Source organism: Anarrhichthys ocellatus, unplaced genomic scaffold, assembly GCF_004355925.1.
Source record: "Anarrhichthys ocellatus isolate YVR2014 unplaced genomic scaffold, GSC_Weel_1.0 scaffold11, whole genome shotgun sequence".
Classification (NCBI taxonomy): Eukaryota; Metazoa; Chordata; class Actinopteri; order Perciformes; family Anarhichadidae; genus Anarrhichthys; species Anarrhichthys ocellatus.
The window spans coordinates 12,033,032-12,054,731 of NW_022280041.1; the positions used below are offsets into that span (position 1 = coordinate 12,033,032).

At 41.0% G+C, this 21,700-nt stretch overlaps 3 protein-coding genes across 3 annotated transcripts; 2 read left to right on the plus strand and 1 right to left on the minus strand.

Annotated features, from left to right (window-relative positions):
- Positions 1–2,274: 2,274 nt before the first annotated feature.
- On the minus strand, positions 2,275–8,290 carry LOC116385640 (nuclear factor 7, brain-like). The gene is made up of 11 exons (XM_031851293.1): positions 8,211–8,290; positions 6,717–6,793; positions 6,512–6,583; positions 6,348–6,410; positions 6,170–6,253; positions 5,414–5,527; positions 4,804–4,944; positions 4,472–4,600; positions 3,624–3,708; positions 3,388–3,414; positions 2,275–3,275 (listed from the first exon to the last, which is right to left on the minus strand). Exons 2-11 carry the CDS (start codon positions 6,777–6,779, stop codon positions 2,746–2,748), a joined length of 1,308 nt encoding a protein of 435 aa, XP_031707153.1. The 5' UTR covers positions 6,780–6,793; positions 8,211–8,290; the 3' UTR covers positions 2,275–2,745.
- A 1,818-nt stretch (positions 8,291–10,108) lies between these two features.
- On the plus strand, positions 10,109–14,776 carry mblac1 (metallo-beta-lactamase domain containing 1). The gene is made up of 2 exons (XM_031851260.1): positions 10,109–10,609; positions 12,111–14,776. Exons 1-2 carry the CDS (start codon positions 10,193–10,195, stop codon positions 12,348–12,350), a joined length of 657 nt encoding a protein of 218 aa, XP_031707120.1. The 5' UTR covers positions 10,109–10,192; the 3' UTR covers positions 12,351–14,776.
- Positions 14,777–16,781: 2,005 nt separating this feature from the next.
- Positions 16,782–21,377, plus strand: tm4sf21b (transmembrane 4 L six family member 21b). The gene is made up of 5 exons (XM_031851410.1): positions 16,782–17,132; positions 18,092–18,157; positions 19,066–19,217; positions 19,336–19,519; positions 20,702–21,377. Exons 1-5 carry the CDS (start codon positions 16,941–16,943, stop codon positions 20,702–20,704), a joined length of 597 nt encoding a protein of 198 aa, XP_031707270.1. The 5' UTR covers positions 16,782–16,940; the 3' UTR covers positions 20,705–21,377.
- Positions 21,378–21,700: the final 323 nt, after the last annotated feature.

Here is a 21,700-nt window from a genome sequence, read left to right on the forward strand (position 1 = left end):
TGACGTTTCCGTTCAATGTGTAACACTAAAGGAGGTCCGCCAGTTCGCATTACATTACAAAGGTTCCGCTGGCTGAACACAACTATGAGCTAGCGGTGTTGTTGAAGAAGGTCACTTTAAAAAGTGTTTACAGATTACTAGTTTAAAAAGACTGTTAAAACGTTGTCAAAGTGATGTAACATTTCAACATTTGATTACTTTTTGATTGATTTTCTTACAAATGTTTTAAACTGGACAATAAAGCGGAAAAGTCCGAAAAACATCAACATAAACCGGGCAGTGTAAACCTCAAAACAGCACTCGACACTGATTAATGTCAAACTTTTATTAAAAAATATTAAGATTGCAACAGAGCAACAGAACCCAGTGAGAACTAACCTGGATTTCAACGTTGATTTTTGGTTTAAAACTCGTTGAAATGGGGCCTGAACGTCTTAGACCTACTGTATTTTCACCGTCTTTCCAACCAGCTAAATTACGGTTACAATATCAATCGGCCCGCCACGTTAATTTATGTGGCCGCGAATCCGCCAGATAAAAAAAAGTTAAAAAAAAAAAAAGAAATGTAAAGTTAGATTTGATAATAACAATATCCCAATAGTCGAAATTATGAGATAGAAAGTCAAAGTTATGAGACAGAAAGTCATAATGATGAGATACTTACAGCTCTTTGGCTGGTTACTGTAGGCTACACTTGACATGAAATGTATTGTGAGTACATTGAAGAATACTTTAAACGTGGCTTTAATACACATGACATACTTCACGTGGGATTGTGCAAACGCATCCTTGAAAGGATTTTAAGCTTTGAACAAAGTTATTGTAATAACTTGTGTTTGCTATTTTCTTTAATAGTTTGATCTTTGATAGAGTGATGTGGGTTTCTTAATCCTAAATTAAAAGGATTTAAGTTATAATAACAGAAATGTGCTTAAATATATTTTTACATTTATATAACTGCATGTACAATATTTTTACACTTGAATAAACAATAATCAAATGCAGAGACAGTTATTTCCCAATATGTTAGGAGTAGTTACATTTACAACCGGCCCTTTGAGGGCGACCGTGATGCTGATGTGGCCCAGAGTGAAAATGAGTTTGAGACCCCTGCTTTAGGCTAACTCTCTTAAGGCAGTGCAGATGTCCGGCTGCTGAGGCCTGGATTAGGCATTTTGGATTTGGGTGTGTCTGTGATGTCACAAAACCAGCCGGCTGACAGCCAAGCTGCTCTCCGTTTAACTGGTGCTCAGGTGCCTAAACTATGTTCTCCCAAAACAAGTTGTGTACAAAGGTTGAAAAGCCAGAACACCACGTGAGCCTCTTCCCATTGTCTCTCTCGTCATCTCTTCCATGTGTGCAGCAGATATCCAGGGACACAGCAGCTCCTGTTGGGACACCTGCCAGTAAATACAGCCTCCGCTGGCCTGCAACCCGAACACAGGCTGGTCTCCCTCCCCAGTGATCAACGGGAGGATATCAGCACCAGTGCAGCCATGGAAAGCTTTCTTGCCTGTTAGTATTTCCGGGTCCACAGCCTGGTGGCCTTTTAATGTTGTTATGGTTGAAGGCTGCTCCAAAGACTCAGTGCATTTCCTTATTATTAAACCGAAGGAAGCCGTCTCCTGTTGCTTTGTTACATTTACCAACACTTTTCTGTCGGGTGATTGTTGATGATTCTCGCTGCCTTTTTAATGAAAATAAAGAAAAGTGAAACACGTTTGTGTTGCTTGGTTGTGATTGGCTGCCACTGCCAAGGTAGCAGCTACTCTTCATTACTCTTCGTGGGGCCCACACGAGGAAACGTTACTTTAAATGTGTAATTCAGAATCAAAGAAAACAAACAAACTACAACAAGCTTCCAGATGTTCTTGGTCACTGCTTCGGGATGTGTTGTTGTTATTGTTTACCATTTCTACTAAAGTAACCCACAAAAATACCAACCCAAGCCAAAAATGTGTGACACTTTTACAATCAATTTTGATATTATGATATATTATTTACACAACAAATCTTTCATCCAAGTCCAAAAAGTAAGATTTGTGCATTGTGAAATAAATGTGTTTTACACTCTGGTTCATCATTACAGAGATTACATTTTATTTCAATATCTATGAAATCTGGAGAAATATAAATTGTCTGGATATATATTATATATGTGTAAAATGTGTCTTTGTTTTTAATCTTATTATATCATTAATATATATATCTATATATATATGGTATACAGAATGCATATGGTAATAGCTGAGCTCTTCTCCAATCAGAACCTTTAAGAATGTCTTTTCCTCTGGGAGTCATTTTCCTTCTTTCTTTGAATGTATATGTTTATTTAGCATTCATGATGTCAATAGTTCAATACATGTTACAATGAATATTACATTCAAATACGTTTCTTTCTCAGATTTTTTGTGTGTGTGGATATAACTATAATCAGAAACATTTTGATTAGTAACTGTAATTCGATTACATATTTGTTTCTCAATAACTAGTAGAATGTGTGATGGTGTTTCTGTTAAGCAAGAAGGATAAAACAGTATTTCATCTCATTCATTTGATTAAATGCAACAAAGTGCAGACATTTACAAGTGCTGTGATGAAAAAAGGTTGAAAGTAGCGTGGTGAGGTGATCCATACTCTTATTCTACCATCAACATATCTGATCTAGTCATTTGTGCCAAAGGAGGCTATGATTGAAGAGAACATGTTATCTTCATCACCAGTCTCCGTATCTACATGTTTCTGTCATTTACTGACATCTGGTGGTACGATTCTAAGGACCGTGTCTCTGTCCAGGTAGCCAAACACGGGGACGAGACTGCGTCTGAAGGTGTCAGAGAAAGTATAAATGTGAACCCTTAGATCGACATCATAAAAAGACACCTGACCCTCCGCCACGTCCACATACACCCCGATCAGTCGGGGCACAGCTGCCCTCTGCAGCTTGGTGGGCTCCTCGGTGCGGGCCCACAAACAGGAGGAGCTCTTCCACAGGGTCCAGTACCCTCTCCTTGGTGACATGTGGGGCCTTTGCTTCCTGGGAGCCGACGCTGACATCACACCTATTCTCCAGTCGCCGCCGGGGGACACCTCCACCTCCCAGTAGTGTCTCCCCGCGGTGATGATGGCGTCACCCAGGACGCAGAGCCACTCATCCGAATGCTGGCTGCTGTATGAGGGAGCAGCGGAGCGCACCGCTGCCTGCTGGACCTGCAGGCGGTCTGAGGACACAGCCAGCCAGGAAGGGCTGGTGCTGATGTCCAACTGGACAGACACTAGGATTCAAATGATATTGTTGGTGGAGACAGTGCTGGAAGCAGCAAGCAGTATTCAATTTGATCATTTTCTGTTTTGCAGACCACTCATAAGTTATAGAATAAAGATTACCTGAGGCACTCCGAATCCACTGCCACACTGAAAATCAATACAATATTATATCATAGGTATGCAGCATTTTATTTCTTGTGTTCCAATATCAAAGGTAACAAGTAGCATCTATAATCTTTCCCCTCTCAGCCTGCTGAAATCCGTCACACTACCAGCTGATGATAAGATATCAGGTCATGGCTGAACAAAGAGGAACTCAAACCTATTTTGAGGATTTTTCAAAGCAGCTGACTCACCTGAGTTAGGGATGTATCTGGGGCTTCCACTCCCTGTCCTCCAGGCCTTTTGTTTGGTTGGCAGCCACAGCATTGACACAGCCTCCTGTAGAATAATATTCATGCTTTCAGGTCTGTTTGACTCTAATGGACCATAATTTAATAAATGAACATCATACTGTATTGAAGAAGACTTGAAACTAGAGATTGAGACCATAAACTCATGTTTACAATGTTTACTGAGGTAATAAATCAAGAGAGAAGTAGAGTCATTTTCTCATAGACTTCTATACAACCAGAGGAGTCGCCCCCTGGTGGACACTAGAGAGAATGCACGTTTAGGGCACTTCCACATCGGCTTCACTTTCCAGAACTGGAGGTTGCTGCCTGATGTAAACCCTTCCGAATCATAATTAGATGTTCAGAGCAACCGGCGTAGTATAAAGAACAAGATAGTCTACTTAGGGAGGAGGTCGGATGGACATTTACGTCCCGTGTGAAAGTCAATGTTGATTTTCTTTTGTAACGTAACTTACGGACCGAACTAATGCCGCAAAGATCAGTTACGTGACTGTTCTTATTTTAACCAAGTACTTTTGTTGCCAAGTAAACCTCAAAATTTAACTTCTCTAAGTTGGAAGTATATTTTGAATAGACAATGGGTGTGAGAGTGAGAATGTGTTTTCATTTCTAGCAGAGTAACCCAAACGCTAACTATAACCACTACTTGTCTAATCTCAACCCTTACCCTAACCTTACACCAGGTCATCACTTTAAAATGTAGTCATTTACATTGTGGGGACTTGCATTTCTCTGGAAAACAGACTTATGTCCCCACAACATGTGGGGATATACACACGCACACACACCTCAGTGTCCTCGGATAACAGGGACCAAGCCACAAACTCCAGCAGTGGAAGGATGGCGGCTATCCTCGACTCCTTTGGTCCTCTGGGATACAGCAGCTTCTTCAGCTCCTCATCAGACAGGCCATTAGACTGGCAACACACACACACACACACACACACACACACACACACAGACACACACACACAGACACACACACACAGACACACACAGCATTTTCAGGATTGCTTTGGCTTTGGTTTGAGAGAATTTGGTTTCTATCTCCCTCCCTCACACACGCACACACACACACACACACACACACACACACACACACACACGCACAGATACATACCTGTAGGATATTCCTCAGCTCCACCGCCCACTGCTGAAGCTTCTCATTGTGTTTCTCCACCTCTGTTTTCTCTCTCTTTCCTCCGTCATCATCATCTCTCCTTCTTGTCTTTTCATCTGTTGGCTTGGTTTCTTTTTTTGCCTGTGAGTAGAATAAATAATAATAACAGAGTTACTGTCTTGTATAACAATGACTGATGGCCACAAGAAGAAACAGGCCTCAGGATTTACTCTTCACTAGTGGGGCAGAGAAGCGGTGTGGAGAGGGGCTTTGCATTGTTTAAGCATTGAGTTAGTGTAATAAGTTTGGGATATAACAGAGGGTGGTCATTTAGAGGCAGTATAATGGATGTGCAATCAATGTAGGACAATAAAAGTAAAGGTGAAGACCACAAGCAGGCTTACTAGAACCAATGCAAGTTTCAATACATTTTTAAAGAACAGGAAACATGCTCGATAAGCCTCAAGGATACACACTTAATAATAATAAGGATACTACTTAATGTGAAAAAAGTAAGTACAGGTAAGAGGAAGTCCAATTAGTTTGACAATTAAAGGTGCAGAGAACAGAAAATGAACTAAAGGGGCATTAATGAATGATGTTTAATAACCATGTTTAGCTCCAGCTCCTTGGCCCACTGGAGGACCAGAGTCCTGCTGGTCTCCAGGCTGCCCGGTTCTTTGGTGCTCCCCTCTGGTGCAGCCTTCTTACCGCCTCGCTTTCTCTAAATCAAGCAAAGATGGAAATGAATGTTAAACATATGAACCATAACCTAAATGTTTCTGTAGTGAATTTTTGTAAGTATCGCTGCTTTGTCAGATCTCTGTAAATCTGCACCATATAAATTAGAAGAATGTGTTCACAATATACGCACCCACATATACGCATCTTCCACATTTACTTTTGTGCAGTCGTATCTTAGGGATATGACGTCATGTACAATGGACTAACATCCGTCCATTATCTTTAACCGCTTATCCTATTCAGGGTAGGCTGGGGGGCTAGAACCGATCCCAGCTGACATTGGGCAAAGGCAGGGTTCACCTGGACAGGCAGCAAGACTATCGCAAGGCTGACTCATAGAGACACACAACCATTCACATCTACACCTACGGGCAATTAACCTAAGCTGCATGTCTTTGGACTGTGGGAGGAAGCCGGAGAACCCAAAGAGAACCCACGCGGCCACTGGGAGAACATGCAAATTCCACACAGAAGGCCCATCTAGCCCGGGAATTGAACCCTGGCCCCTCTTACTGTGAGGCTAGTCACCACACCACCGTGCAGCCCTTGGACTAACATCATAGCATGAGAAAATAGCCCCGTAATAGCTACAAACAGGAGTGCTGTGGGATGTGTTGCCTACCTGGCTGATGTTGTTGACCTCGTCCGCCAGTTCATGAAGAAGTTGTATGCACTGTTGCAGACTCTGCATTGACTTTATATTAGGCTGGAAAGAAAGAAAGTTTATCCTGTGGGCCCATTCAGTGTCTTTCTTTCTTTCTTTTCCACTTTTTTCCGTCCATCAACACACTGTTGCTTACCTTGGTTGCAGAAGGACCGCTCCGAACCGGACAGCTGTGCGATGAGTCTTCAAAATCATTGATCTAGTGGGAGCAGAAGCAATACGACACTTCAGTGACAATTGGGATGCTTTCATGTGTTCATCAAACCCTCATGTAATCATGTTATATGATGTTTAGTTGACCTGTAATTCACTGAGGCTGGGTTTATTCCATGGTGACGAGCTGGAAGCACAACTTTTCTCCAGGGCTTTAGTCTGTAGAGAAGACAACAATCTTTGATTCATACATTTTTCTTTCAACTCTGGTCAGAGGTGTTGAGTCACATAGCTGTAGTTTGTGGTAATGTTGCATCATTGGTGTAGTAAGCTGCCCATCACACAAGAATACCTGCTTCCTGGTGAGTGTGGGCTGAGCCCGGGTCTCTGCTGAGGTTGGAGTACTCGCTGCCATCCTCCATCCAGAGTCAGCAGCATAAAGACATGTGACAACATTAAACAGGTGCCAGCATATATATATATATATATATATATATATATATATATAATACATGTTTCACAGTTATCGTTGGTAAGTCATCCTTTTGGGAGACACGCATGTTTGTACCAAAGTTTGTGCCAAAGTTTGTGCCAACCCACTCAGAAGTGGAGGTATTTCACTGGATGGTGTCAAATTCTGACTAGCTGCTGGAGCTGCTGTAGGTGAAGAGTCTGTAGGATTCTTGGGAACATCAATGTCTACACAGATGTTTTTGGCCTGCATCTCCAGGAACGACTTCCATATTGGATGTGATTATACCACAATCAGTGCCACTGCGGGAAATAGTGTGTCATAAATGTAGCACGGCAGGAAGTAAAGGTGCTTCAATCGTACCTCAAAGGGAGCATCTGAAACCTTTTCCTCCTGATGTTGGAAATGGAAATTTTCACTTTTCATGTGAACAACCAAATGCAACACTATGAATGTCTTTGAAAAGAGAATGTATAAAACCGAGCACCACTCTTCCCATATTTAAAGGATTATCACATTTGGCCTTTTCCAATATCAGGACAGGCTGCGGCTAGCTGGTTAGCATGCTACTTTCAGTAGATATCTACGTATGTACATAAACGTCTCAGACAGGATGTCAACACTGTAACCTCTTCACATTCTGTCGATAATTATAGTTTATCTTTTGAATGTTTTGAACAACAATTCTGGCCACTTCCTGCACCTTTAAGGGTTTGGAGGTGGATGGGTGAGTTTGCGTCCTGGTAACAATACATTTTGGTCTACCACTAACCACAATCTTACCCTAATAACCGTGCTGTTGTTGTCCTGCGTAGATATTGTAGATGTGCACATTTTATGAAAGTTGAAAGAATGTTATGTGGGGTTTCAATGTAACTCTTTTGATGAGAGATAAGTTGAAAAGATCCACAGCACCATCCCAAAACAATCTCCATCATATTCAGTTTGCTTGTAGTCCTGTCGAGGTATCATAAGGTACATTCCTACAGGAGTCCCCTTTGGCCAAGTCCACACTAATACTGCAGGTAGCTTTAAAACAGCACGGTTTACATCATAAAGCAGTGTGATAAAACAGCTCGTACCAACCTCTAGAACACCAGCAAAGCAATCACGCTCATTTTTAAAATGATCTCTCGGTTACACTTTCATAAACCTACGAACAAATTCATGTTGGCTATGTAACAAATCCCATTTTTTACAAGAAGTCTTTTTGGACTTCACTATGAATCTAACTGCTTCCAAACACTGGAGCCGTCATGATGACGCAACACGAGAATGAACAAAGTCAAATCGGTCATTCCTAATTTATGGATCAAGAGCGTTCTGTAAACCTTAAATACAGTGAAATGTGATGTGATGATCAAAAGGACTTACTCACTGCCCGAGATGTGTCTCTTGTTTACCTGTGAAACAATATTCTGATCGCTTCATTTGTGTCTGGACTTGAGACTTTGGCCTCATTTGTTTATTACTCAGTTTAACGTCACAATCCACTTTAACAGCTAAGTGTCTACGGTAAGTCCCGACTACGCTGGCTCACCACCGCCCACATTATGAATGTAACAAAGAACTACAGACAGCAGTTATTTCTAAACAGTATGTTTACGTGGAAAAGGGCTGCAGGTTTACCAACCCTGTGAGTCTCTTATATTCTACGGGTACACAAGTGTTTAGTCAGAGTGAATATCTTTAAATGTGACTGCCTTAAGGCAAAACTTTAAAGAAACATCAGAGAGGGATTTCCTCTTCCAGAATGATGTTTCTGAATGAGCAGGAAAGGCTTTTATAAAAAAAGCATTAAGACCATTTAAAGAATACAATTAAATCACAGATGTTGTTTGGTGCCTACATTCAGATATTATAAAGCCCGTATCTCTGTTTGTAGGTGATATTTTATCATACTGCCAAGAGTCAACAGTTTATTGGACATGCCTGCACCATCTCACAGAATACCACCTTATCTCACGAAGCTCATAATATCCAGTTTAATGTTTTAGTGAAACAGCTACAGTGAGATTATGGTTTGGGTTAAAAACACAGTTGTGGCCCATCAATATTCTCTTAATATGTCCTCTCATGTCGGACACAGGACCACATGAGAGGACAGTCCCATTGATCATTATGTGTATTTACAAGCTGTCTGCAGATCCTTAACTAGTCAAGTTGACTTTCCCTCCTTTATTTACTCATGAAGTCCTTATCCTGCTAACGCTCCTCTCCTTTTTTATTTTTCATGTATAGAAGATGATAAAGTGAAATAGCTCCAAAACTTGTGGCCAGACATCATTTTTTCCAATGATGGCAATTAATAACAGTGGGCATGTGTCTGGGTATGCATAGCTGGTGAAAAACGAATCCTTGACATCAGTTTAAAGATGCATGGAAGAGGGTGTGAGGATCTTTAGATTTATTTTATATATATAAAGATTATAAATATCAGGTGTTTGGAACGTCTTCGCAACAATAAACTATGGAGCATAGATTTAGGTATTTTGCTGGATTATGGTGGTGCACTTTACGGTTGGCCTTCGCTGGAGAAGCTCCATAATTACATTGAGACTGTGTGTTTTGGAGCTGATTCCACCAGAGGTCCACTAGAGGGCAGCAGAAATCAGTGAATGGCTAATCTGGTTTTACACGAGTTCTAGGAACAAGGAAGGAAACAGACCGATTTTGGGTGCAGCTCTGGCTGGGTAGCTGATAAACATCCACTGATATATATATATATATATATATATATATTCTCATCAAATATCTATCAAATAAATTTATATATCCATCCATAGATTTTCCTTCATCATACATTCTAGACTCTGAATGGCGTGTCTGTGCTCTTCGGGTGTGATTGGATTAGATGCAAATGTGTCCTTTGTATTCTGTCAGGACGTTGTCTTTATAACCAAATATTTTATATTGTTTTGAATCTTTAACTGTTGCTATAAAGTATTTTTTTAAATGTGGCTTAGTATCAGACTTTACAAGTGAACACTTAATTACTAATTAGACATTCTGATTTTGAATGACTGACTCAGCAACTTTTTATATTTTGCTACGTCTGCATGTCTGTCCTCGTCCTGGGAGAGGGATAGTATTGATCTTATTCACAGTTGTTTGTTTTCTATAATTATAAATACTATAATTAAAGTATTACTGTATTTACCTAATGATATACTGTACAATAAATATCTCGACATTATTTTGTACTACATACTCCGGTACATTAGGTGGCGGTATGCACCTTATACACAACGGCTTCAACCCGCCATTAAAGAAGAAGAAGAAGAAGAAGAAGAAGAAGGTGCTCGTTTATGCTACCCTGATGCTGATGTTACAGTTTACAGTCTGTGTCTAGTATAATGGGGACAGACAGTAAAGTGGTCTGTGGTGAGTTGAGAACAGTCCCTCTCTCAGAGGTGGACTTCCCCGGTCAGCCGTACTCCGTGTCCGTCCTTAAAGCCGGATACTGTCTCCCTCAGAGCGACGGGACGTTCAAAGCTAATGGTACCATCACCCTCATAACGGGACCCAGGACTATCCTGGTGGATACCGGCGGGCCGTGGGACCGGGAGTTCCTCCTAACGACGCTGAAGAAGAGGAGCCTGGAACCGGGGGACATTGACGTGGTCGTGGGGACTCACGGACACTCGGACCACATCGGGAATCTGAGTCTTTTCCCCACAGCGGTGATGATTGTTGGACATGACATCAGTGAAGGGCACTCGTACCGCCCCAACAAGCTGGCAGAGGGGCACGCGCACTCTATTGACGAACACGTGAGTGGCCAAATCCCAATGTCCCCACTTACGGACTCGCGGACTTTGAGGCGCGCTCCCGCGAAGTCCGTGAGGGTTTAGGTCTGTCCCACTGTCAAATCGTCAAGTGTTTGAGGGCTCTCTCGCAGACATTTTTAGCATTTTATAAGCCCTTTGTAAGTCAGCATGGTATGCTGACTTTACCTAAGGGACTTACCCACAAATCATTGCAATGTGACGTAAAACACGGGGTAACCAGTGGACGCATGGAGGCGTAAACAAAGAGGACGGATCACCTGGAGTATTACATTTACTCAGAAACATTAAGGGTTAAAGATGGAACAAAAAATAAACATGAAATCAGAAGATTATTTATTTATTTATTCATTCATAAAATATTTGATTTTGTCATTGAAGCTGTTTTGACAAAGACGAGTAAATAGATGATATGAAGTTACCTCTCATCTTGTGAGGAAAGAGCCAGGAAGACTTTCAAATCAGGGAGTACACAGTATAAAATAAATATACACAATTATACATCATATTTTTTGTCGTTTTCATGGTAACATGATATGTTGCAGCAAAGTGCTGTTCCATTCTTATTTACACCATCTCAAGCCCTCACAGTCTCTCACACTCACCCACTTACCAGGTGAAGTCAGTAAGTCCTTGAGGGTTCAGGGCTTAGGCTTTAGGGGGGACATTGGGATTTGGCCAGTATCTCTGAGGATTTGAAGGGGAACGTAGTTTAAAGTCTCGTGTGAGTGAACTACTACTATCAACAAAAGTACACGAAAAATGCCTATTAACATGTGGGGAGGAACCGGAAGTAACTTTAATGAGGTATTTCGTGTTTTTATAATTGTTTTTAATTGAGAAAATAATGCCTCTTTACATGTATAAAATTACAGATATATTTTTACCTCAAGTTGAGCAATCCAATCAAATACAGAGATATTAGGAATTTAAAAAAAAGAGAACAACTTTGGAGCGGTCTTGTCTTTGACAGTTTCAGTGACTTACATATTTATCGTGTAGGTGACTGGTTTTGACTAAAACAAGAATAAAATGCCCAGAATTTTCAAAATAAAAGTTTCTAAAAAGAAAAAAGGGCAATACTGAATTAAAACTAACTTTTTCTCTTTCTCTCTCTCTCTCTCTCTCTCTCTCTCTCTCTCTCTCTCTCTCTCTCGACTAAATCTTAAAATAGCTAACAAAATGAACATTACATGGAAGAAATGCAGAATCAGCTTTATTTGCCAAGTATGTGTCCACATAAAAGGAATTTATGACTTTTCTGTTCTCAATGTACAATGTATTTAACTACTAATTAACTAACTACAATGTGCTCGAAATAGTGTGTACTTAAAAACAACAATGCCACTTGAAGACAGTAGAGTGCAAATGGTGCTGGAATAGACATGGGTTGATTAATGTGACATGGTTCTTCTATTTAATGTGACAGTGTGATGTGCTGCAGGTTTCCTATCAGGCTCTGACAGTGTCTCCTCCCTCCCAACAGGTGTCCGTCGTCCCCAGTCCGGGCCACACGGGACAAGACGTCAGCGTCCAGGTGTTGGGAACCTCAGCGGGCACAGTGCTTGTTGCCGGGGACTTATTTGAGTGCTGCTCAGATGAGGACAGCTGGCGGGATGTGAGCATGGACACTGCAGTGCAGGAGGTCAGCCGCCAGGAGGCGCTCCGCACCGCTGATGTCATCATACCGGGACATGGACTCCCTTTCAGAGTCCTCAGGAACTGATGAACCCTTTTATATCTAGTGATCATATTCTAAATATTACAATACAGTGTACAGAGAAATCTATTGTTCATTGTATCACTTTGAAAAGTGAGCATGTTAACACCTTGTTCTTATACATGAGACAATAAGTACTTTTCCAGTTATTTGAGAAGTCTTCATAGCTTTATTTGTTCGTTTCTATCTCAGAAACAGAGTCAAGTCACTCCGGCCTTATTGGTGTGATACTTGCTGACAAAACAAAGAAGCTTGAGGGCGAGGGCTTTGTGAGCCCGTATTAACATTCAGGCGATGATGACATGATTAGATAGATTGGTGGTGTTTCAGATACATGAGAACGTATCTGAAGTAAGTTGGCCAGAGGCTCTGATAGCAAGATACCATTTGACAGATAACATAATTATTAACTTCAGAGAGTTGGAAGACAATCTCCCCAACACAACGAGATGAAACATTGTTCTTAGAGAGCTGCCGTTTCTGTTAACTTCTCAGAGGCGAACACTCCTCATTTCTTTTCTTAATTGATTTTTATATATAGAAAAGATGATGATATAGTGACAAAGCTCCAAAACTTGTGGCGAGATATCATTTCCCCTACTCATAAGATATAAGTGAAATAACATAAAACTTTATTAGTCTTGAAGGAAATTATTGTGCCGGAGAATGATCAAAGATTACAACAGAAGAATAAGAAAAATCTATAAAGTATAATGTAAATATATCAATAAATATATATGAACAATAGAGTAATTAGTATTTCTGCTTTCACAAAATTCTCCTTTTATCATAAAGTTATGAATGGTTATGTGTCTACAGTGATACAATTGTTGTTATAAATCAATAAGATGTTATGTAATGTAATCTATTCCCTTCAGCGGTAACACTACGTAAAGATCACTTCTAGTTCAGAGTAAACCATGAGTCTGCTCCATTAGACCCAGCCCTCGTACTGATGTGACTTACAGCCCTTTTCCACCAGATTGAGTGCGTATTTGCAGCTTAATTCAACATGGGAAAACTTGACAAAAATAAACAATTTTAGTGTTGTTTAAAACCAAAAAAATTAAAGATTTAAAACTCTAAAACTAGAGTTGGTGACTGTTGGAACAGAGGAGAGACTAAGAAAGACGGTTTCATTTCGTGTTTCTGGAGTTTGAATGAACGAAAAGACGAGTGTGTTCACCCGGGTGTCATGTTTCCATCACTGGAGATCATAAATACCTGTGACGTTTGGAACCTTTCCCGCTGAAGACAAAAGCCAGATGTTTGTGGCTTTGTTGTCCAGTAGGAAAGGGGCCTCACACACACACATGCTGCCAGTAGAATGTCAAACGACTTTATCTCTCACACACCCACACACAGTTCAGTATACCTTTGCACTGCTGATCAGTGGGTTGAGTCACAGGACCAGAGTGCTATCTCTCACGCAACGTCGACACGCGGCTTGAGGGGAGACACTGCAGGTAAAAGCAGATGTTCATTCATTCATGCACCGGTCAGGTTACAGACTTTGGGCTGTTTTCTTTCCATAACTTGTGGAAAGAAAACATCCAAAATACACATTTCTCCTGAATTCCCCAAAAGTTAGCATTCGATAATGCCACATTTAAACATAACATTTTAGAAAACTTGATATACAAAAAAAACCAATTGTCTTAATATAAGTAATTCACTGGGGAAGTTTCACGTAGCTGCTCATTTTCAAAGAGAGGGATCTCCCCATGAATTTTCCTGTTCTTCCTCCCACATGCTTATCATGACACAAATGCTCTATCACCTGAGTGAGTATGATGCTGTCGTCATGCCAAGTGTGTGTCAGAATACCATCAGAGTGATGGTACCAGGCACAGACGGGAGGGATTTATACGACATCACCATAAAGCGCAGATGAACTCCGTGACGCCACATGGTTCTGCTTCTCCAATAAACGCCCATAAACCTCCACCGTCACACCGTCCTGTGATCTGTTGTTCGGCGGTCATTTGGCTCAACGCTGCGTCGGATGAAGCGGAACTTTTAGAGAGACATGATTTCTATGTTACTTAAGCACAGTCTGGAGGCTCAACATGCTCTGTAGTTCACATTGGGAGGTCCAGGGTTGTAATGTTTATGAATATTCATCTTTATCCATGATTAGTTTAACATTAATCACCATTAGACCTTCGAGAAGTTGATAACCAACAGTGAGGTTGTTAACGTTAGTCTCAACTCCAGGGTCAGTTGATTATTAACTTGTTTACTCTTTTATTTTGTGAAAAAAAGGTTTGCTCATTACCTTGGAAATATGAATAAAATACTGTTGACTTAAGGTCTGCTTACTAGTTTTGCAGAGTTTTCAACTGCATGACATGGTCTTCATCAGTGGAGTTGTGGTGGAGATGGGTTAAGTTTCCATCGCCCCTCCCAACCAAAGAAGCTTTAGGGCGGGGCTACCTTGTGATTGACAGGTCATTGCCATAGTGTTGGTCTGGTAGTTGTCCATGTTTAAGTCTTTCATCTTTAACCTTTTCCCAGTGTGTTTACAGTTCCATAAAGTTAATTGTAACCGTATTGGTCGCCTAAAGATGTCTTATTATTATTATTATCGATACTTAGCTCCACCCTCTCGTGTCACGTCTAGTTGCAAAAAGACAAGACGGCGATGGCCACAAACCAAGATGGCGACAAACCAACGGGTGAGGTCACGTTGACTACGTCCACATTATGTGCAGTCTATGGTTTATTCTCACTCAATTGTCTTACAGTCAAGATGGCGATGGAGTTACCAAAAACGGGGATTCATTCATCTCGTATCGTGTCTCACTTTCAGGTATGGAATCAATCTGCTGATGCTCAAAATGAGACTAAACTTTTCTATGGATATCAGTCTTTGAGCCACGACTATAAGGCCAAAATGTGGCCTGCAACAGATCAGGTAAGGCTGGTTTTTAGCCCAGCCTTTTGCTACTGAAGCAGTTGTTGATCACTACCAGCCAGTTAAGAGGAGTGACGAGTCAGCAGTCAATGATCCGTCAAAAAAATAGTTGTTTTTTTCTCCAAAAAGTGTGAATCACAGCAACCACCAGATGTCCTTGAGCATACATGGCTTAGTGTGTGTGTGTGTGTGTGTGTGTGTGTGTGTGTGTGCGTGCGTTTGTGTGTGCATCCCTGACAGATGTTGGTTAAAGTCCATTTGTACACTCCCTACACCTACACATTTGAACACAGTGCCATAATTCACTGATAATGTAATCAAATCATAAACACACACACACAGACTTGTACTTCTACAAACTGGAAGCTCGTTATCTGTGTTCTGATAAAAGATACTTCTTGTTCATGTTAAGCAAATATGCTTGATCTGCTGTATGTGCTAAAGAACATGGAGTCCCAGAGGCTCTGACTCAGGGGAGTGGATGTGGCTCAGCTGGATCAGGATCTGTGATAACTCATACAGTGTGCAGCCTGTCCGAAAAACAAAAACAGCAACGTAACACCGGGGATTTCTGTTGCACCCGCCCCTCCCTTATTTCCTGTCATCCCTCCACTGTCTCCGTCTAATAAAGGCATAAAATGTCAACACAAAAAGATACGATATTCTGTAATTTGCATCCTGAGAATGAATAATGGTTATGATGAATTCACATTAAAACAAGAAATGTGGTTAGAATAATCCCTACATATGTATATGTATCACATGTATTGTTTTTCATGTGATATTTGCTAAAAAAAAAGAGCATTGACTCAAGATCAGACAAAACTTATTTCGGCTTCATGTTACTCACACAAATTTGACTCCTGGGATTGTTTTTCTGGGTTTTTTAGCTCCAAATATGTAATGTACTGACTGTAGATGTTAGCCGTAGCAATGCACACAGAGCTGTTGGTGTGACATAACCTTCTCTCTCCTTGTTTCTCTACGCCCTTCTCTCAGGAATGTAACTAAGTACATTTACTCTGCTCCACTACATTCATCTGACAGTTTTACTCACAGATTCAGATCTTTGCACACAAATGTTCAGCTGAAACGATTAGTCGCCATGTTCCAGCTTCACATACATGAAGATTTTCCCTTTCGTGACGTGAAGTAGAAAGTAGCATGAAATAGAGATACCCAAGTGATGTACAATTACCTCGAATTTGTAGGTGCAGTACTTGAGTAAATGTTCTTAGCTACTTTCCACCATAGCTGAAAGGATTTTATAAAACACCCAAAATAAATTGTGCTTAAAAGGGAATAATGTGTATTTTCTTATTGCTTCATAAGGCTTATGCTGTATAGACCACAGGCTTGGCTTTTATGGCTCTTATAGAAACATGCACACAAACGCACACCCACCCATGGGTCATGAAGTGGGTGATATTCCAGTTTATCACCCATAGCTCCACCTTTCTACCCTCCACCCCCTCCAAACCCTCAAATATATATTCAAACAGTTCCCTTCTGTCACGTCGGATGCATGAAGCTGCACTTGACGTGTGATAGCGAACACCTTGCTTTCCAAGTGTGAGGAAAAGGTTCCACTGATAGAGGAGCATATTTGGTTTGGGGGAGCAGCTGGGATTTTTAGACCTTTTTTTTACCTTTTTGAACAACTTCCATCCGCAGACATCATGTGCACAGGAGCCTGTTCGAAGTTCATCGCCGTCCCGCTCTACGTCATGGCGGCGGTGTCGATCATCTGCAACATCATGCTCTTCTTCCCTGGCTTTGAAACAAAGTATTCAGCCGAAGACATGGATGGAGAGCTGCGCATCACCGAGGAGGTCAAATATATGGCGGGCCTGATAGGAGGAGGAATCATGGTGAGTAGACTGAGATCAGATTAAGTGGGATTAATGTCGGAGCTTCCAAAAAGCTCCATACGACCATGACAGAATATATGATATGATTCATGTGAGTGTTTTTCTACCCAAACTACTTGGTTACAATTGAAAGAGAGATTACTAATGCGTTCTCCATCTCAATTACGTTTTGAGAGAAACTTATTTTCTCCCATTACAGTCGCAGTTTTAAATACGTGGTTAACGTTGTGAATTGAAACCACACGAAACACGCAACAAAAATACTTGGTACGGTTGAGTAAAACATCCTGGTTTGGTTTTAAATAAATACATCTGTTATGTAACGGCAGTTGCCTGGGTGAAAGTCCTGCGTTTGTTAACCCGTACTTCCGCGCACATTGATCAGAAACGTGTTCGCGATACGTCACAAACAGACGTAATCCGGTAGAAAATAAGTTTTAAATTTGGACATAATTGACAATGCAGTTTCTTTGAATGGGAACATCATTTTTTGGAGAGCAGGCTGCATCATGGGAAGTATGACTCAACCTTTTGTTTAATGTGTTCTGCGGCTCTCGAGAAGCTTTGTCAAACCTGAAAAAAAAAATTCCCCCCGTGATGTCATAGTGATGTCATCAGGGTTGTCTACGCTTGGACGTGGGGAAAATATAACAGAAAGTCTGTGTTGCAAACTGAGACAAGGCGTGTTGCATTATGGGAATTGTAGGATCCACTGTTTTTGGAGCATGACCCAAACTTAAGGAATAAAAGTCAATATAAAGCGCTGACTTTACTCATTAGTTTGTTGTCTGGCTGTTGACTCAACTTCATGGAAATGTAATTCTAGAGTAAAGAGTACCTCTTTAAAGGGAGTCCAGTTCACTCCAGTCCAGCCCAGTTCAAGTCACGGTCTTCTCTCATTGTGTATCTGTTTCTCTCCCTATATTAAATATGTCACCTCTCTCCGTTTCTGCTGTCAGGTCCTCATTCCTGCCATCCACATTCACCTGACCAGTGCTAAGAACTGCTGTGCCAACCGCTGTGGGGTAAGTACAGTATGTGTGGATGCTGTCTAACTGAGATGTCACTGTTTGTCTATATGCGTCCAGTCCCATATTATCACCGTCACATTGATATATTATCTTCCAGCTGTAGCAGAAATACTTTTCTCTGTGAAGTGTAGCAATCTTCTTTTAAAAAATAAAAAAATTAAAATGTACTGTGAAACTTTTCAGGCACAAAGTTGCACAAAGTAGATAAGGGTCGTACTCTGTGGACCCCTAGTGTTTGTATCAAAGAAAGGCACCGTGGCAGGTGCAAGCTGCAGACACATATAACACCTGATGTAATCCGCGATGGATTACCCGACTCCAGCTGTTATAAGTGGCTCCTACATGTATTTGGACATGGCTGCACTTGACATGCAAGGTCAAGGAACGACATATAAAATCAAGACACTTAAAGGAACAGTGTTTAGCCTTTTGGGGGATCTATTTGCAGAAATGGAATATAATATTCATAACTATGTTTTTGTTAGTGTATAATCACTATGAACTAAGAAATATGTGTTTTCCTTGAAGGATGAGCCCTTCTTGGTCCTCTTCACCATGTTGCACCACCATGTTTCGGACAAACCAAACACTGCCTCTAGAAAGAGCCTATAGCGCTTTTTAAAATGGCCCCTGAGTAAGGGCTATTCAGTCGGTTGCAATCTGCAACCACACCGCTAGATGCCGCCAAATCCATAAACACTGTCTCCTTAATAAATAAGAAAACACACTTGCAAACACATGTACAAACAAAGAAGCATGTAGCTAATGTCGCAGTTAAAAAAAAGAAAAGAAACATCAAAGAGACAAATACACAGGGCTAAACATAAGAAAAGCTCTCCAAACAGTTGGGCAGTTACAGTGTCATGGCTGAATCTGACTCCACTGTGTGCGCCTCCACGCAGATGTTCCTGTCCATTGGTTTTGCAGCGGTTGGTGTGGCGGGGGCCGTGTACAGTCTGAGTGTTGCTGCCCTGGGCCTTGCCAACGGGCCAACATGCTTGTGGAAGAACGCAGACAACCCCACTGAAGAATGGGGGACGCCCTTCGCTAACGGGTACAGCCAGCCTCCGTGGATGGACATCATACGTTTTATGAGAACTCAATCCACTCAATAAAATGCGGAATTTTCCTCATTCACATTTGACCGCGCCACTAATTTTCATCCTTTGCAGTAACGGGAGCTACCTGTCCGACAAGGAACTGTGGGATTGGTGTATAGAGCCGGAGAATGTGGTTGAATTCAACGTGGGTCTGTTCTCCACTCTGCTGGTGGCGGCGTGCGTGGAGCTCGCCCTCTGTGTCATCCAGATGGTCAACGGACTATTTGGATGTCTCTGTGGAACCTGCGGCAAGGAGGTGAGACCAGAGCACGCTAGAGACAAACTAGACTATGTGAAGCTGAGGGGGGGGAAAGTTATTTCTACTTGTGCTGAAAGGACGCATTCAAAGACACCACTGTCTGGCCTCATCTGCTTTCAATTGGGATACGGGTTGGTTTCTTGTTCGTCATATTCACACGGCGGCCATTTTGCTTTTTCGTCGCGCTCAGGGTTGGAAGGAATCTCTCGGAAAACTAGTCAGCCTGCTCCGTAGCTACGATAAAGTGGTCCAAACACGTGACTTTTGAACCCCAACCGAGCTTTGAAACAACCAAAATGTGTCTGTAAAGATCCCCAAAATAATCCAAACAAAGGGAGACTACATCCACGAGGCTGTGGGCTAAATTAAAAGCAGGGTTGGTAATCTTCTTCGAATACATTTTTGATATTCTTCTTGAAATTTTCATTACATCCTGACAGCAATTAATGAACCAAACGCTGACAAAAAAAAGAGACAAATATCCGGTATCTGTGGATGTCGCAGGACTGACATAAGCCCGTCCAAACATTTCACTCGAGCTGACAGTGTTGCTGACTTGGCGACTTTATTGCTAGATTTAGCAACTTTTCTGCTTGCTACTTTCATCGAAAAAAAGTTTGTCACACTGGGATGGATTTTTCAGTTGGATAATTAAAAAAAATCTAGCTAGATTTCCTCCTTAAAGTAATCCTCAAGATTACCAACCTTGCCTTTAAAGTTAGCAAGTAGCTAACCTATTAGCTACAGGTGTCATAAGGAATCGATGCCTTGGCTCGCAGCGTCGCTGTTACAGTTAACTATCATGTTACAGCACAATAGGGTACATAGAGAGATGGCAGCAAATGAACTTTTCCTGCTGCTGCAGCCTTCAAAATTAAAGCTTTCCATCAGCGAAACATATACAGGAAATCCAATGTAATCGTCCCCCTGATCTGCGTTGTTTTTCTGGTACTGCTATTGTTCAAAAAACAAAAACAAAAAAATGTCCTGCACATATTTGGTGCTATCTGGTCAGTAGATTATAGACTGTTGCCACTAATAGATGATTGTTCCTGGCTGGTTGCACCTTAAAGTACTTCACTGAGATTTGATGTAAAAAGTACTTTTTTGTGTCATCCTTACACTTAACAATGCAAATGTACATTAAGTAACCCCTGTCTCTCTGCCTTGTCTCAACAGTGAGCTCAACCACAACACACCATGACTTCTTGAAGAAGAAATGACAGGGATCATCATCATCATCATCAAAACGTGCTGCACGGCTGGGCGATGAGATAGGGGTTGAGATTCTTCACTAACGCAGCGTAGCCACTGTTCATCTGTCCAAATCATCAGCGTTGTTTTAAATTCTTCAAGAGGAATGACTCGGGTGATCCACGAATTATTGCTTCCTCAACTATTTCCTTGTTCTGATCGTAGACTGTAGATGGTGAAAAAAAAAACAACTCTGGATGTCTGCTGTATTTGTAACTTAGTATGTTTAAAAATATTTTGTAATAAAGTTCTGAACATAAGCTAACAGAAGCGATAGCAAGAGGCTTTAGAATAATGAACTGAGTCTATTTGTATTGTTGATGTCCAGAATACAATTAACCATCATATCAGGGATACACATCAAAAGATTGTCGTCTAAATTCTATTTTTGAGGTTTCATAACTACGATAGATGCCTTAACAGAGTTCCAGTAACGTAGCATAGTTACAGATTAAACTACTCAAGTGTAAAAGTCGAAGGTAAAATCAACTCTGCTTCCACCAGCTACAACATTTATATAATAAAACAATAAAATATACACAATTTGATTGGATTCTGTTTTATCAGCCAAATATAGACAAAACTGGGAAAAATGTAATTAAACAAACTATTAGTAGCATGTAAATCAAGCAAGCAATACATAAACATTTATTTCCATTTCTAAAAAGTCTGACTTATTTTTGAAACTCATATAACATTTTTTACTATGTATACATACTTTTGCATAACTGAGACTTTAAATGTTGGCTTACTATTTTTGACAGTGTAATACTATAATTTTTCCTTTGATATCTCCTTTATAATTCATGCACTTCTTCCACCACTGCAAATAGAAGTTCTGCTCAGAGTAATTATTGCAGGCATTGACTACTTATATGTATTCGCCACTGAAACATTGTGCGTGTTGTTGACAGTAAGATGTCC

Bases quoted from the DNA above. Each gene is read 5' to 3' on its own strand.
- mblac1 (XM_031851260.1), top strand. From the start codon at position 10,193: ATGGGGACAGACAGTAAAGTGGTCTGTGGTGAGTTGAGAACAGTCCCT. The intron at 10,610-12,110 runs GTGAGTGGCCAA...CCCTCCCAACAG, and splicing joins CGCACTCTATTGACGAACAC to GTGTCCGTCGTCCCCAGTCC.
- tm4sf21b (XM_031851410.1), top strand. From the start codon at position 16,941: ATGTGCACAGGAGCCTGTTCGAAGTTCATCGCCGTCCCGCTCTACGTC. The intron at 18,158-19,065 runs GTAAGTACAGTA...GCCTCCACGCAG, and splicing joins GCTGTGCCAACCGCTGTGGG to ATGTTCCTGTCCATTGGTTT. The intron at 19,218-19,335 runs GTACAGCCAGCC...CATCCTTTGCAG, and splicing joins GGGACGCCCTTCGCTAACGG to TAACGGGAGCTACCTGTCCG.
- LOC116385640 (XM_031851293.1), bottom strand. From the start codon at position 6,779: ATGGCAGCGAGTACTCCAACCTCAGCAGAGACCCGGGCTCAGCCCACA. The intron at 6,411-6,511 runs GTCAACTAAACA...TGCTCCCACTAG, and splicing joins CCAGCCTCAGTGAATTACAG to ATCAATGATTTTGAAGACTC. The intron at 4,945-5,413 runs GTTATTAAACAT...TTCTACTCACAG, and splicing joins AGGAGCTGGAGCTAAACATG to GCAAAAAAAGAAACCAAGCC.